The sequence below is a fragment of the Bos taurus genome, chromosome 10 (assembly GCF_002263795.3).
Source record: "Bos taurus isolate L1 Dominette 01449 registration number 42190680 breed Hereford chromosome 10, ARS-UCD2.0, whole genome shotgun sequence".
Taxonomy (NCBI): Eukaryota; Metazoa; Chordata; class Mammalia; order Artiodactyla; family Bovidae; genus Bos; species Bos taurus.
This window is the reverse complement of record NC_037337.1, coordinates 43,202,057-43,219,874: the sequence shown is the minus strand read 5'-3', so window position 1 is coordinate 43,219,874 and position 17,818 is coordinate 43,202,057. Positions and strand designations below refer to the sequence as shown.

Below are 17,818 nucleotides of genomic sequence, written 5' to 3'. Positions count from 1 at the left end.
GTCTAGAGGGCGCTGGGACCCGGGCATTGCAGGTCTCAAGGGCTGGCTTCTAGAGCTTGAGGCAGGGAAAGGGGTGCAGGCGATGGTACCAGCACTGCGTTACCTGGGCAGTGTCTGCGGACGGGCCCGCGGGATTTTCCCCGGGGGCTTCTCCGCGGCGCACACACCCGCGTCGGGGAAATCCCGGCTGTTGTGCCAGGGTGGCCGCAGAGCCAGCACCAGGTGAGTACCCGCTGGCCCGCCCCCCGCGGTCTCCGCTGCCTCTCTTGGAGGTGCCTAGTGCTGGACCTCTGCCTCTGCTTTTCTTCGCTGTCCTCGGCGAGAGAGAAGGTCGGGATCCTGTGAAGCCCGGGCTCCAGCCTCAGATCCCAGGAGCTACCTGCCTGGATCCCTCGTAGGCTTGTGGGCGAGAGAAGAATAAGAAAGGCAGTGTCGAGTAGAGGTCAAGAACAGTCCTGGCTTTGAATACGACTCCACCGCTTCCCATTCAACCCTGGGCGGGTTACTTAAGCTCCTTTAAGGCTCAGTTGTGAATTGGAACGTAGTCTCTCGCGCAAGTGGTCGTTTTGAGGATTACAAGGACCTCACACACTGTAAGCAATCAAATGTGCTGTTTGTTCGCTGGCCTTCCTGATGTTACTTGGAACATCTGAAACCGGTCTTAAGTCAGTCAGTTCCTGGCACACACACGGCTGCATAGAGTTGCCGTATGAGAAGCAGCTCAGCTGCTAATCAAACCCTGCAGAATTCAGCGTCCTGTGATTTGAAATGTGGAGATCACGTATGAAGTTACCGTTTTTTACCTGCTCTCTGTATGGGGAGCGGTTTATGCGAAGGTTTCAAAGCTGAAAAGCTCTTGGCTCTTTTTCGGGAACTAGCATGTGGGCAACATGAGTGTGAGGAGCTTGGCGGAACAGAGGATGGTGTGGAAAGACACCGGAGAAGGGTTACATCACAGCAGAGGTTTTGCTTTAACTGCACGTGGAATTTTATTCTAAGGGCGCTGGGAGACTTTTAAAGACGTGATTAAATGTTGATGTTTCAAAAGTTGATTCTGGCTGCTGTGTATTAGTGGATTGGAGGGGAATTAGTGTGGAATAGGATTTGTGATTCATCGTGGGGTATGTAGACTGTTCTTTTGGGAACCTTTTCTTAAGGGAAGAAAAGTAAGGTTAGTGAAGGTTTTGTTTATACTTTTTTATTTTGAAATGATTAAAGATCCATAGGAAGTCCCCCTCCCAAAAAAACCCCCACAAAAACCCAGACCAGATAGCTCTCATGTACCCTTCTTCACCCAATTTGCTCCAACGTCTTACCTAACTGTAATAACAGTGTCAAAACCAGGAAAATGATATTAGCACAATCCATAGACCTTGTTCAGATTTTCATCAGTTTTACATGCACTCGTTTTTTAAAACTGCTTCACTACTTACAGACTTTATTCTATATAACAGTTAGTATCTTAAAAGATTATTTTGAAAATTGAAATTACATTAGGTAGATAGATTTGGGGGAGAATTGCTTCTTTATAATTTTGAGTTTTCCCATCCATGAACTTGGCATATCTTTTCATTTATGCATACTCATTTGTTATTTAGGAGCTTCCCAGGTGGCTCAGTAAAAGAATCTACTTGTCAGTGCAGGAGTGGGAGGAGACACAGGTTTGATCCCTGGGTCCAGAATATCCCCTGGAGGAGGAAATGGCAACCCACTCCAGTATTCTTGCCAGGATAATCCCATGGACAGAGGAGTATACTCCGTGGGGTTGCAAAGAGTTGGACATGACTGAGCATGCACACATGCATGCCTTTGTTATTTAATAAAGTTTAAATTTTTCTCTGTGAAGTTCTTTTTCTCTTTAGTTAATTCTTAGATTCCCTTATTGCTTTGTTGCTATGATAAATAGTATCTTATTTTATATTCTTTCAGCTAGATTTTACTTGTATAGAATATGCTTTTTTTTTTTTTAATGCTTTTTTGTATTTCTTATCCAGTTTTGGGGATTTCCCTGGTGGCTCAGATGGTAAAGCCTCTGCCTGCAATGCAGGAGACCTGGCTTCAGTCCCTCGGTTGGGAAGATCCCGTGGAGAAGGAAATGGCAACCCTCTCCAATATTCTTGCCTGGGAAATTCCATGGACAGAGGAGCCTGGCAGGCTACAGTCCATGGTGTCACTAAGAGCCGGACGTGATTTGGAAACTAACACTTTATCACTTTAGGGCCTTCCCAGGTGGCTCAGTGGTAAAGAATCTGCCTGCCAAGTAAGAGACACGAGTTCAATCTCTGAATAGGAAAGATGCCTTGGAGAAGGAAATGGCAACCCACTCCAGCATCCTTGCCTGGGAAATCCCATGGACAGAGGATCCAGTCCATGGGGTCACAAAAGAGACAGACATGACTTAGCGACTAAACAACACCAACATCCAGTTTTGGAACCTGAGTCATAGGTACTTCATAAAATGAGTTAGGAAGTCTTCAGCTTTTTAAATTTTTCTGGAACATCTTCGATGATAGAGATTATCCATTCCTTAAAATTTTGGTAAAATTTACACACGTGTGTGTATGTGTATTTAGGTGGAAAGCCTCTGATGACTAATTTATAGCAATTGATTCAAAACTTCTATTTCTTCTTGTCTCAGTAATTTCGCTTGAGTCCCTCACCCCATTTCATCTATGTTATCAAATTTATTAGCACATAGATCTTCATGATGTTCTTTGATTATGTTTAAGATCATTGTCATGTCTTTACATGTTTTTCCTTATTCTGTTATATATATTTGAGTCATCTCACTTTTCTCCTCATTACTATTGCCAGAGATTTGTCTACTTTATAAATCTTTTCAAATAAAGGATTTTTCTTCGTTATATTTTGTTATATATATGTTTGTTTTATATATTATGTATCTTTATATATTTGTTTTCCTTATTGTATTTAACTTCTTGAGTTGATAACTCATTAAATTTTGGTACAGTAGTATTTTTAGGAGTGTCTCTTGCATGTTAAAGTTCCTGTAACCTTTTTTATCTAAGAATATCTTTATTGAATCCTCATATTTAAATGATACAGTTTAACTCTAGGTTAGAAATCCTTTTTTTCTTCTTGAAACTACTACTTCATTGACTTCTTGTTTTGTTGTTGTTGTTATTGTTTTTGTTTTGTTTACTGTTTTTTTTTTTGCTTCTTTTGTTTGCTTGTTTGCTTTTTGTCTTTTGCCTACAACGTGCAGCATGTGGGACTTTATTTCCCAGACCTGGGGTGGAAGCCTCACCTTCTGTATTGGCAGTGCAGTCTTAACTACTGGACCACCAAGGAAGTAGCTCTAGTGACTTATGGATTTCATTGTTACAATTTAGAAATCTGATGTCAAGTGAATTCATATTAAAAAAATTTTTTTTTCTTATATTGGAGCATAGTTGATTAACAATGTTGTGTTAGTTTCAGGTATACAGCAAAGTGATGCAGTTATATAAATACATGTATCTGTTCTTTTTCTAATTCTTTTTCCGTTATCTTATTACAGAATATTGAGCAGAGTTTCCTGTAGGTCCTTGCTGGTTATCTATTTTAAATATTGCAGTGTGTACCTGCCAATCCCAAACTCCCAATCTATCCCTCCCCCCACCCATCTTACCCGCCTTGGTACCATTAGTTCATTCTCTAAGTCTGTCTTTCTGTTTTGTAATAAGTTCATTTGTACCATTTTTTTAGATTGCCCAATTAAGCAATGTATGATATTTGTCTTTATCTGACTTATTTCTCTTAGTATGATCATCTTCAGGTTCATCCATGTTGCTGCAAATGGCATTATTTCTTCTTTTTAATAACTGAGTAATATTCCATTGTATATATGCACCGCATCTTTGTCCATTCATTTGTTGATGGGCATTTCCGTTGCTTCATGACTTGCTATTGTAAACAGCTCTGCAGTGAACACTGGGGTGCGTGTATTCTTTTGAACAATGTTTTTCCCCAGATATATGCCAAAGAGTGCAGTTGCTAAGACATGTAGTAAGCACATGTTTAGTTTTTTAAGAAAAGGCCGTACTATTTCCAGAGTGTCTGTACTATTTTACATTCCTACCAGTAATGTGTGAGTTGTTCCAGTTCTTCTCATCTTCATCAGCATTTGGTGTTATCACTTTAAAAAAAAAAGTCATTCTGATAGGGGTGTAGTGATATGTCATTGTAGTTTTAGTTTGCATTTCCTTAATGACTAAAGGTATATTTTCATGTACTTATTTGCCATGTTTATATCTATCTTCTTCGATGAAATGTTTGTTCATATCATTTGCCCATTCTCTAAATTACTTGTTTATTTCAAGAATTGAGTCCTTTGTCATATATATGGTTTGCAAGTGTTTTCTCCCAATTTGTTCATCTTCTTATCCCCTTAACAGAGTCTTTTGCAGAGCAAAAACTTTTAATTTTGATGAAGTCCAGTTTATCAGTTTTTTCTTTTATGGGTCATGCTTTTGATGTGAACTCTTCAAGTAGCCCTAGATACCAAAGATTTTCTCCTGTGTTTTCTTCTTAAAGTTTAATTGTGGGTATTTGCAGATATTTAAAAACTGAATTTTTTGGTTAGAATAATAGCATTGTGTGTGTGTTTTAAAGAACTCTTTTATAAATAACATATTGGATATTTACAGATGATGTTTAGAATTTAGACTGAAATAATATAATGCAAGAGGGAGTGAAAAAAAAAAGTGGGCTGAAAAAGTGAAAGTGGCCATGTTCCTATAAAACCTAGATTTGTTGACCGTGAGATCAATGCTGATGGTAATTTTTTAAGCTTCGCACTGTGGAGTTAGACTATACATACCCTTTCTAATTTTTTAAATGATTGTGTAATCAGAGTTATCGTGACTAAAATTGGTTCTGAGCCCATTCCTGGATGACTTATTTCCTTAAGGTTTGATTTTCTCACTGTTTACTTCTAAGCAGAATAAAATAATTATGACTTTTTGCATACTAAGGTGTTAAAGACTTAATGGTAACTTGTCCTCAAAAGTACTGCCCTTGAGGGACTTCCTGGTGGTGCAGTGGTTAAGACTCCATGCTTCCAATGCAGGGTATGTGGGTTAGGTCCCTAGTTGGGGAACTAAGATCCCACATGCTGTGCAATGTGGCCAGTCCCCCCACCTGCAAAAACCCAGAAACAAACAAAAAAGCACAAAAGAATACTGCACTTGAATTTTTGACAGTTAGTAGGGGAGAGTGTGATACTTAACCGAGTAACTGCTGATGGAGCCAGCTTATGCAGAGTGTAATGGAGACTTAGAGCAGCTTGGGCAACTAGCCATTCTGCCTGCTGGCTGTAGCTGATTAACTTTTAAAGCCAAATATCACAAAGCCCAGTAAACATTTGATTTTAATGATTACAATTAATAGTTTAATTGTTTATTGGTGATGAAAATGCGAAGTTTGATAAAATCTATTGTAAACATGTGTTACTTTAAAGATGGCTTTCTTTTAAAGCTCATTTGATATAGTCATTATTGGTGGCGGAATTGTGGGGCTTGCCTCTGCCAGAGCACTCATCCTGCGACATCCAGCTCTTTCCATTGGTGTTCTGGAGAAGGAGAAAAATTTAGGTATGTATGTTATGTTGCTTAACCCTAACACCTTTGAGCAAACTCTGGGAGATGGTGAAGGACAGGGAAGCCTGATGTACTGCAGTCCATGGGGCTGCCAAGAGTAGGACATGACTGAGCAACTGAACAACAATAAACCTGAACACCTGCTCATGTTGTCAGTTCTGCATCTTTCAATCTAAATGTCAATGCTAGTGTCCCAGTCTGGATTCTTCAAAAAGCAGAGCCTGGGACTAGAACTTGGGTACTGGATATTGGATACGGGCTTTCCTTGTGACTCACCTGGTAAAGAATCTGCCTGCAATGCGGGAGACCTGGGTTCAATCCCTGGGTTGGGAAGATCCCCTGGAGAAGGGAAAGGATACCCACTCCAGTATTCTGGCCTGGAGAATTCCAGGGACTGTATTAATCCATGGGGTTGCAGAGTCAGACGTGACTGAGTGACTTAAAAAAAAAAATAGGTAATTTGTGAGGTTATCCAAGGAAGCAGGAGTCAGTGGGTGGGGAGAGTAAACAGGGAAGGAGGGAAAATCTTGGGAAGGTGTGTTATCCAGGTTGAAGCTGTGAGCTTGATTCCACCGAGACCTCTGAGGAACTGCCTAATATCTCCCAGGATTGTGCTCATGTGCCCTTCAACTTCTGTCCCTTTGTTTGAGGATTGTCCCTAGGGATGTTAAGTCCCTCTCCCCCAAAATTAGAGAACACCCTGGGGCAAAAGGCAGAGAGCCGTATTGGGCCCTTGAAGTGGGTTGCTGGTGGTGAGAGGTGGGTTTGTACCCCAAAGTCATAGCTGAAGTCAGAGATGGGCTAGAGGGACCTGACACACATACTGTGGTTGGCTGCTGGGGAAGCTACCAGTGCTCCAGCTGGAAGAACAAACCCAGGCAGAGTTTTAAATAGTGTCTCTAATAGCTTCAACTCTAACTGTATTCCCCTACTTCTTGGGTTGTGAATGAATCTTGTGTGTACTTTCTGTTAAAGGTATTTCTCTTGTTCCATAGCTGTTCATCAGACCGGACACAATAGTGGTGTCATACATAGTGGGATTTATTATAAACCCGAATCTCTGAAAGCTAAATTATGTGTGCAAGGTGCAGCCCTCATCTACGAGTACTGTAACCAAAAGGGAATTTCCTACAAGCAATGTGGCAAGGTATGGCATTTTACTAGGCCCTTGACTTATTTATAAATAGTGTTTTCTTAGTAATCTTAAATGTTGATTTAAAAAATACCTGGCTTTTCTTTCTTTGTATCCATGTAATTTGCAAAATCTAGATGTTTCATATAAATGGGATCATGCAAAATGTTGTCTTTTGTGATTGGCTTCTTTCACTGAGTATAGTGTTTTCAGAGTTCATTCATCTTGCAGCATGAATCAGTACCTCATTCCTCTTTGTATTCCATTGGATCGATATACCACATTTTGTTTATCCATTTATCAGTTGATAGACATTTGGGTTGTTTCCACTTTTGGGCTACTGTGAATAATGCTGCTATGGACATTCATGTACAAGTTTTTGTGTGGACCTAGGTTTTCCTTTCTGTCAGGTATATACCTAGGAGTAGAGTTGCTGGGTCATACAGAAACTATATGTTTAACATTTTGAAGAAGTGCCAAACTGTTCTTCAAAGTACTGTACTATTTTATATCCCCGTCAGCAATTAATGAGGATTCCAGTGTTTTTATATCCTCATGAACACCAGTTATTGTCTGCTTTATTTTAGCCATCGTGGAGGATGTGAAGTGCTATATCACTGTGGGTTTTTTTTATAATGAAGCTTAGTAATTAATAATGTTAAGCATCTTTCATGTACTTACTGGCCATTCATTTATCTTCTTTGGAGAGATACCTATTCAGATCTTGTGCCCATTTTAAAATTGAGTTATTTGTCTTTTTATTGTTGAGTTGTGTTATTTATATATTCTGAATATAGCCCCTTATCAGTTATATGTTATTTACTAAAATACTACTAAAATATTAAAATATTTTTATTTTAAAAATAAAATAATAGTAATGATGATATTTAAAATATTGCTAAATATTTTCTCCCATTCTGTAGATTTTCTTTTTACTTTCTTGATGGTATCCTTTGAAGCAGAGACACTTGATTTTGATGAAGTGTAGTTTATCTTTTTTTTTTCTTTTGTTGCTTGTACCTTTAGGGTCATATCTAAGAAATATGCCAAACCTTAGATCATGAAAATTTGCTCCTGATTTTCTTCTAATATCAAAGCCTTAATTCTGATGTTTAGATCTTTAGTCCCTTTTCCTCCCCGAGATGAGTTGATTTAATTCTGAGTGGTACAGAATTGGAGCTAGAACAAAGACTGAAGAACAGACTTTGGCAGGATTCTAGGCTGGGTTTACTCTGACCTCACAGCTACGGTAGAAATGGCTAAATGAGAAGAACTAAAGAGAAGATGAGCCGCTGTATGATTTCATTTTTTTAAACCTTAACAAAAGTTTGTTTTTAAATGTGTAACAGGCTTCAAGACAGTACTTCATTCTAACTATAGGTGGCAATAGACATGGCAGGGAATCGGGAATGGAATTAAGGATTACCATTGCCTCCAGCACAAAGAACAGCTTCCTTTTTTTTTTTTTTTTTTAATATGTATTTTTATTTTTTGACTGCACCAAGCCTTAGTTGCAGCATGTGAGATCTAGTTCCCCCACCAGGGATCAAACCCAGGCCCCCTGCATTGGGAGAGCAGAGTATTAGCCACTAGACCACCAGGGAAGTCCCGAAAAGTGGTGTTTTGTTTTTTTTTCCTTGGCTGCACTGGGTCTTCCTCAGCTCACAGGCTTAGTTGCCCTGTAGCATGTGGGATCTTAGTTCTCCTTCCCTGACCAGGGATCAAACCCACATCCCGTGCACTGGAAGGGGGATTCTTAACCACTGGACCACCAGAGAAGTCCCCCAGCTTACTTTTTGACAGATTTCTTAATTCCTACTTTCTCCAGGAGGGCCTTCCCTGCAGCCTTTGCTTTTAGCTTCTCAAGTTTCTTTTGCTTCTCTCTCGCTTTTTGGCCACGCTGTGTCTTGTGGCAGTGCTCTGGCTTTCGTGGCAGGGTGGACACTTCTGTAGCTGCCGTACATGGACTTAGTTGCCCCGCGGCATACGGGATGGACTTAGTTGCCCTGTGGCATGCAGGATCCTGGTTCCCCCACCAGGAATCGAACCCCTGTCCCCTGCTTTGCCGGGCAGATTCTTAACCACTGGACCACCAGGGAACTCCCCTTCTGCTGCTTTTTTTGTTTCTGCTTGAATGCCCCATCAGCTTCATCCAGCTCCTTGGTCTGCTTCAGGTGCTTCTTACTGCCTTTGCAGCTGGCCTACCGCCCCTTCCCAGACCCGGCCACCAGAAGTAAAGCTCCCACCCCACCCCCTACACGTGTTCTACCAGTGTAGGTTCATTTTTTAATTAATTGTGGTATATGATGTAGGGAGGGGGTCCAACTTCATTCTCTGGCATGTGGATATCCAGTTGCCATTTGTTGAAAAAAGTGTTCTTTCTACAATACATTGTTTTGGCACCTGCATCAAAAATCAGTTGAGCATAAATGTAAGAAGGTGTATTTAGGATTCTCAATTCTATTCCACTAATGCGTGTGTGTCCTTATGCCAGTACTGTTTGTCAGTATCTCCAAAAGGGCAGCTGATATTTTTGATAGAGATTATACTCAATCTATAGGTCAATTTGGGGAGTGCTGCCATCTTAGCAATATTAAATATTGCAAGACATGAAATTGGGATGTCTTCCCATTTATGTTAATTTTCTTTAATTTCTTTCAAAAATATTTTTTATTTTTCATTGTACAGTTATTGCATTTCTTCTGTTAATGTTATTCCTTGATATTTTATTCTTTCTGATGCTTTTGTGAGGAAAATTATTTTCTTAATTTCAGTTGCATTTATTCACTGCTAATGTATAGAATAGGATTGATTTTTACATATTGATCTTTATCCTTCAACTTTGTTGAACTCATTTCTTAGTCTAATAGTTTGTGTGTGTGTGTGTGGTGTGTGTATTCCTTAGGACTTTCAACATGCAGGATCATGCCATCTACAAATAAGATAGTTTTACTTTTTTCAACTGGGTACTTTTTTTCTTGCCTAATTTACCTGGGTTCGGTTCAGTTCAGTTCAGTCACTCAGTTGTGTCCAACTCTTTGCGACCCCATGGACTGCAGCACACCAGGCTTCCCTGTCCATCACCAACTCCCAAAGCTTACTCAAACTCATGTCCATTGAGTCGGTGATGCCATCCAACCATCTCATCCTCTGTTGTCTCATTCTCTTCCAGCCTTCAATCTTTCCTAGCATCAGGGTCTTTCCCAGTGAGTCAGTTCTTCACATCAGGTGGCCAAAGTATTGGAGTTTCAGCTTCAGCATCAGTCCTTGCAATGAATATTTAAGACTGATTTCCTTTAGGATGGACTGGTTGGATCTCCTTGCAGACCAAGAGACTCTCAAGGGATTTTTCCAACATCACATTTCAAAAGCATCAATTCTTTGGCTCTCAGCTTTCTTTATAGTCCAACTTTAACATCCATACATGACTACTGGAAAAACTATAGCCTTGACTGGATGGACCTTTGTTGACAGAGTAATGTCTCTGCTTTTTAATATGCTGTTTAGGTTGGTCATAGTTTTTCTTCCAAGGAGCAAGCATCTTTTAATTTCATGGCTGTAGTCACCATCTGCAGTGATTTTGGAGCCCCCTAAAATAAAGTCTGTCACTGTTTCCACTGTTTCTCCATCTATTTCCCATGAAGTGATGGGACCAGATGCCATGATCTTAGTTTTTGGAATGTTGACTTTTAAGCCAACTTTTTCACTCTCCTCTTTCACTTTCATCAAGAGGCTCTTTAGTTCCTCTTCACTTTCTGCCATAAGGGTGGTGTCATCTGTATATCCGAGGTTATTGATATTTCTTCCAGCAATCTTGATTCCAGCTTGTTCTTCATCCAGTCTGGCATTTCACATGATGTACTCTGCATATAAGTTAAATAAGCAGAGTGACAATATACAGCCTTGACGTACTCTTCCTGATTTGGAACCAGTCTGTTGTTCCATGTCCAGTTCTAACTGTTGCTTCTTGATCTGTGTATAGATTTCTTAGGAGGCAGGTCAGTGGTCTTCTATTCCTATCTCTTTAAGAATTTTTCACAGTTTGTTGTGATCCACACAGTCAAAGGCTTTGGGGTAGTCAATAAAGCAGAAGTAAATGTTTTTCTGGAAGTCTCTTGCTTGTTCAATGATCCAACGGATGTTTGCAATTTGATCTCTGGTTCCTCTGCATTTTCCATCTTGAACATCTGGAAGTTCATGGTTCAAGTACTGTTGAAGCCTGGCTTGGAGAATTTTGAGCATTACTTTACTATCGTGTGAGATAGTGCAGTTGTGTGGTAGTTTGAACATTCTTTGGCACTGCCTTTCTCTGAGATTGGAATGAAAATTGACCTTTTCCAGTCCTGTGGCCACTGCTAAGTTATCCACATTTGCTGGCATATTGAGTGCAGCACTTTCACAGCATTGTCTTTTAGAATTTGGAATAACTCAACTGGAATTCCATCACCTCCACTAGCTTTGTTCATAGTGATGCTTCCTAAGGCCCACTTGACTTCGTATTCCAGGATGTCTGGCTCTAGATGAGTGATCACACCATCGTGGTTATCAAGGTCATGAAGATCTTTTTTGTATAGTTCTTCTGTGTATTCTTGCCACTTCTTAATATCTTTTGCTTCTGTTAGGTCCATACCATTTCTGTCCTTTATTGTGCCCATCTTTGCATGAAATGTTCCCTTGGTATCTCTTATTTTCTTGACGAGATCTCTAGTCCTTCCCATTCTATTGTTTTCCTCTATTTCTTTGCGTTGATTGCTGAAGAAGGCTTTTTTATCTCTCCTTGCTGTTCTTTGGAACTCTGCATTCAAATGGGTATATCTTTCCTTTTCTCCTTTGCCTTTAACTTCTCTTCTTCTCTAAGCTATTAGTAAGGCCTCCTCAGACAATCATTTTGTCTTTTTGCATTTCTTTTTCTTGGGGATTGTCTTGATCACTGCCTCCTGTACAGTGTCCGTCCATACTTCCGTCCATACTTCTTCAGGCACTCTGTCTAGCAGATCTAATTCCTTGAATCTATTTGTCACTTCCACTGCATAATTGTAAGGGATTTGATTTAGGTCATACCTGAATGGTCTAGTGATTTTCCCTATTTTTTTTTAATTTAAGTCTGAATTTGGCAATAAGGAGTATTGATAAGATCAATAAGATCTGAGCCACAGTCAGCTCCCAGTCTTGTTTTTGCTGACTGTATAAAGCTTTTCCATCTTTGGATGCAAAGAATATAATCAAGCTGATTTTGGTATTGACCATCCGGTGATGTCCATGTGTAGAATCTTCTCTTGTGTTGTTGCTTCAGGGTGTTTGCTATGACCAGTGCATTCTCTTGACAAAAGTCTGTTAGCCTTTGCCCTGCTTCATTTTGTACTCCAAGGCCAAATTTGCCTGTTACTCCAGGTATCTCTTGACTTCCTACTTTTGCATTCTAGTCCCCTGTAATGAAAAGGACATCTTTTTTGGGTGTTAGTTTTAGAAGGTCTTGTAGGTCTGCATAAAACCATTCAACTTCAGCTTCTTCAGCATTACTGGTCAGGGCATAGACTTGGATTGCTGTGATATTGAATGGTTTGCCTTGGAAATGAACAGAGATCATTCTTTTGTTCTTGAGATTGCATCCAAGTACTACCTTTCACACTCTTTTGTTTACTATTATGGCTACTCCATTTCTTCTGAGGGATTCAGTAGTAGATATAATGGTCATCTGAGTTAAATTCACCCATTCCAGTCCATTATAGTTAACTGATTCCTAAAATGTTGATGTTCACTCTTGCCATCTCATGTTTGACCACTTCCAATTTGCCTTGATTCATGGACCTAACATTCCAGGTTCCTATGCAATATTGCTCTTTACAACATCGGACTTTACTTCCATCACCAGTCATCCACAACTGGGTGTTGTTTTTGCTTTGGCTCCATCTCTTCATTCTTTCTGGAGTTACTTCTCCACTGATCTCCAATAGCATATTGGGTACCTACCGACCTGGGGAGTTCATCTTTCAGTGTCCTATCTTTTTGGCTTTTCATACTGTTCATGGGGTTTTCAAGGCAAGAATACTGGTTTACGAGTCCTTTCTCCAGTGGACCGTGTTTTGTCAGAACTCTCCACCATTATCTGTCTGTCTGGGTGGGCCTACACGGCATGGCTCATAGTTTCATTGAGTTAGACAAGTTTGTGGTCGAGGTGATCAAGACTGGGGAAACAGACTCTTGGAGGGCACAAACAAAACCTTGTGTGCATCAGGACCAGTCCATCTTGGGTGGCCCTACACAGTACCCTCTTCATTCTTTCTGGAGTTATTTCTCCACTGGTCTCCAGTAGCACATTGGGCAATATGCTACTATGGTACAATACAACAATAGAGTGTTGAATTGTTCAGTCGCTAAGTCATGTCTGATTCTTTGTGACCCCACAGACAGCAGTACATCAGTCTTTCCTGTCCTTCACTATCTCTCAGAGTTTGCTCAGTTTCATGCCCACTGAGTCAGTGATGCTATCCAACTATCTCATCCTCTGTTGCCCACTTCTCCTCCTACCTTGCATCTTTCCCAGCATCAGGGTCTTTTCCAATGTGTTGACTCTTTGTATCAGGTGGCCAAAGTATTGCAGTTTCAGCATCAGTCCTTCCAATGAATATTCAGGGTTGATTTCCTTTAGGACTGACTAGTTTGATCTCCTTGTAGTCCAGGGGACTCTCAAGAGTCTTCTCCAGCACCACAATATAAAAGCATCAATTCTTTGGTGCTCAGCCTTCTTTATGGCCCACCTCCCACATCCATACATATCTACTGGAAAAACCACAGCCTTGGCTACATGGACCTTTGTCGGCAAAGTAATGTCTCTGCTTTTTAATACGTTGTCTACATTTGTCATAGTTTTCCTTCCAAGGAGCAAGTGTCTTTTAATTTCATGACTTCAGTCACCATCTGCAGTGATTTTGGAGCCCAAGAAAGTAAAATCTGTCAATGTTTCCACTGTTTCTGTTTCTATTTGCTATGAAGTGATGGGACTGGATGCCCTGATCTTAGTTTTTTAAATGTTGAGTTTTAAGCCCTCTTTTCCAATCTCCTCTATGACCTTCATCAAGAGGCTCTTTCTTTCCTCTTCAGTTTCTGCCATTTATCTTCTGTATATCTGAGGTTCTGAGGTTGTAGATATTTCTCTTGGCAATCTTTTTTTTTAGTCTTGGCAATCTTGATTCCAACTTGTGATTCACCCAATCTGGCATTTTGCATAATGTACTCTGCATAGAAGTTAAATAAACAGAGTGACAGTATACAGCCTTGACTTACTCTTTTCCCAACTTGTAACTAGTCTGTAGCTCCATGTCTGGTTCTAACTGTTTCTTCTTGACCTGCATACAGGTTTCTTAGGAGGCAGGAAAGGTGGTCTGGTTTTCCCATCTCTTTCAGAATTTTCCACAGTTTATTGTGATCCCAACAGTCAAAGGCTTTAGTGTAGTGAGTGAAGCAGATGTTTTTCTGGAATTCCTTTGCTTTCTCTGTGACCCAATGAATGCTGGCAGTTTGGTGTCTGGTTCCTTTGCCTTTTCTAAATCCAGCTTGTACATCTGGAAGTTCATGGTTCATGTACTGCTAAAGGTGGTGCTAGTGGTAAACAACCTACCTGCAAATGCAAGAGACCCAGGAGATGTGGGTTTGATCTCTGGGTCGGGAAGATCCCCTCAAGGAGGGCATGGAAATCCACTGCAGTATTTTTTCCTGGAGAATCCTATGGACAGAGGAGCCTGGCAGTCTAAAGTCCATGGGGTCACAGAGTCAGACATGACGGAAGTGACTTCACATGCATGCAAAGCCTAGCTTTACCTGCGTAGAATCTCTAATGTAGTGTTGAATAGAAGTAGTCAAAGGAGATATCCTTGTGTTCCTTATTTTAGAGAGAAAGCATTCAGTCTTTCACTATTAAGTATAACAACAGCTATGGGTTTTTTTTTTTTAAGATGTCCTTTACCAGACCGAGGAAATTCCTTTCTACCTGTATTGTGTTGAGTGTTTTTAATCATGAAATGGAGAAGGGAATGGCAGTCCACTGCAGTGTTCTTGCCTGGAGAATCCCATGGATGGAGGGGCCTGGTGGACTGCAGTCCATGGGGTCGCACAGAGTCGGACACAAGTGAAGCGACTTAGCACAGCACAATCATGAAAATGTGTTGGATTTTCTCAAATGCCTTTCCCACTTTTGTTGAGGCAGTCATGTGGGTTTTGTCCTTTATTCTATTAATATGAATTTATTACATTCATTGACTTTTGGATGTTTAGTAGGTCTTGCATTCATGCAATGAATCTCACTTGATCTTGATATATAATTATTTTTATATGTTGCCATATTCAGTTTACTAGTATTTTGTTCAGAATTTTTGTATCAGTATTCATAAGGGATGTTGATATGCAGTTTTTGTTATCTTTTGATGTCTTTGTCTTGTTTGACTGTTAACTGATCTTGTTGAATTAGGTAGTGTTCCTGTTTCTGTGTTTTGGGAGATTTTCTGAAGAATTGGTACTAATTCTTCTTTAAATACTTGGTAGCATTCATGAGGTCTGAGCTGTTAAAAGTTATTAATTCTGTTTCTTTAGTTGTTATAGGTCTATTCACATATTCTTTTTCTTCTTGAGTCAGTTTCAAAACTTTGTGTCTTTCTATGAGTTTTCCCACTTCATATAAATTATCTAATTTGTTGGCTTATAATTGTTCACAGTATTTCCTTATAACTCCTCTCCATGTAATTTTTAAGAATAGAAATTCATTGTTGCCCTTAAAAATGCTATGAAGAATTTTTTAATGATGTGGGAAAATGGTCTTGACATACTATAAAGCAAAAAAAAAGCAAAATGTGGAAGTATATTTACAGTTTTTATGGTTGCATTATGAGGGTTTGTTTGTTACAAAATACTAGTAAACTGAATGTGGCAACATATAAAAAGAATTATATATCAAGATCAAGTGAGATTCACTGCATGAATGCAAGACCTACTAAACATCCAATCCTTTAAGCCAAAGGAGCCAACCATCATCCACTGAACACCTCTGAGAAATATAGCAGGCCCCATTCCTGCCCATAGGATGATTTTGAGCTCTGTAACACCTGCTTCTTTCTGGAGGCTTGAATACTACTTCATATTTCCTCTTCACATCAAATCATGTCATTGCTTTTAACAGTGACTCAGCTCAGATCCAGGGATTAATTTACAGATTGCTGCTTCCAGGCCATGGCAATGTCAGTGTGACTTAATAACCTAATTTCACAGTTTTCCTGGTTTAGTCGCTTATTTTTGAGTCTTTGCCCATCTCCACCTTCTTTGTTTTAAATCAAGTTTGAAGTCCTTTCATTTCTTCAAATTGAAGTATGATTTAACATGTAAGAATTTTTTTCCTTGTGATGATGGACTTTTAAAAAAATATTATAGGATCCCTTAAAAAACATTGTATTTATTTCTTTATTTTTAGCTGGTTCTTTGTTGCGACGCGCAGGCTTTCTCCAGTTGCAGAGAACGGGCTACGCTGTAGTGGTGGCGCGCATGCTTTGTGCGGGGGTTTTTCCTGCTGCGCGGCACGGGCTCTCGAGTGCACGGGCTTCAGTAGTTGTCGGGTATGGGCTTAGTTGCCCCGCGGCATGTGGAATTTTTCTGGAGCAGAGATTGAACCCTTGTCCTCTTCATTGGCAGGTGGATTCTTAACCACTGGATCACCAGGGAAGTCCGTAATGAGGGCTTTTAAGATCTACTTTCTGAGCAACTTTCAAATATGCAATTACTAACTATACACAATTGCTAACTATAAATACACAATTACTAACTGTAGTCACCATGCTGTACGTTACATCCCTGTAACTTACTTACTTTGTATATGGAAGTCTGTACAGAGTTTGTAAAGGGTTCTTGATATAGTCTGCATATTAGATCCTTATCAGTGATATGATTTACAAGTATTTTCTCTTGTTCAGTGCATTATCTTTTTACTTTCTTGATAGTGCCGTCTGATTCCACATCTGTTTTTAAGGTTAAGGATTTGTTGATTTAAATAACCTTTACACTTTGATTAGAAGTATTACTTCATGGACTGTGATTGACTCCTTGCTATGAAATAGTGATTTTTGAATTCTAATGTACTTGTGAATATCATCTGTGTTTTCCTTTGCTGGTAACTGTTAAGTAAGAAAGTAACTACCTCAAACAGATACTTTGCCCAGAAATAAATATTAATAGAAAAGGAATCTTGAGTAAAGTTGTTGAATTTTCTGTTTTTCTCCTCTATGACAGAATGCATCAGTAAATAATTTGAAATGTACTTTATTCCAGAAAATAGCTTTCTGTTAGTGATATCCCATTATACTGAATACTTCCTATCTCTCTGATATTCTGTTTTTTGTTTTTTTTAATTTAAAGACAAAACAAGCTGTGCTTCATTCCCCTCTGGGATTGAAACAGTGATGGGGATACGTATGGCCAAGACACACATAGCAACTGTGATGGTAGATGTGAAAATTGAGGCCATGCCTCACCTTTGTTTTAATGCAGTCTAAAAACAAATATTTTTGGTGGAGAAAGAGTGAAGTCTTGGAGAAAGGGAGAAGTAGATACATGAGGCAAAAAGCAGTTTTTAAAACTCAACCCAGTTTGAATCATACAAAAATTTATGATTTTCTATTGACCTTTATCTTTCATAACTGATGATATGTTTAACTTTATTCATATTCTTTATGTTTTTTTCTTTTTAAGCTTATAGTGGCTGTTGAACAGGAAGAAATTCCCAGACTTCAGGCCCTGTATGAGAGAGGCCTGCAGAATGGTGTCCAGGGCCTGAGGCTGATCCAGCAGGAGGACATAAAAAAGAAGGAGCCATATTGTAGGGTAAGTGATTCGCTAACCCCACACACATGCTCACAGGGATATTTTCAGCTGGGGCTCAGTCCCTGTGACATGGAGGCTGGGGGTGAGCCTATAGGAAGCAGGAATCATAGAAACAGATAATCTTGTCACAGGAGCATTGAGGTGACAGACACAAGAGGGCACTGCCACAAACTCTGGATGCTGATTTCTTCTTCCCTTTGAGAAACTACCAGGTCCAAAGAGCACA

At 39.7% G+C, this 17,818-nt stretch overlaps 1 protein-coding gene across 1 annotated transcript in view; it reads left to right on the top strand.

Moving 5' to 3' along the window:
- The first annotated feature begins 20 nt into the window (after positions 1-20).
- The window catches only part of L2HGDH (L-2-hydroxyglutarate dehydrogenase), a 53,032-nt gene continuing 35,234 nt past the window's right edge, over positions 21-17,818 (top strand). The window contains exons 1-4 of the mRNA NM_001101090.1: positions 21-222; positions 5,479-5,594; positions 6,596-6,747; positions 17,461-17,592. Coding sequence (NP_001094560.1) covers positions 83-222; positions 5,479-5,594; positions 6,596-6,747; positions 17,461-17,592 — 540 coding nt within the window. The 5' untranslated portion in view covers positions 21-82. The remainder of the gene's footprint in view (positions 223-5,478; positions 5,595-6,595; positions 6,748-17,460; positions 17,593-17,818) is intronic.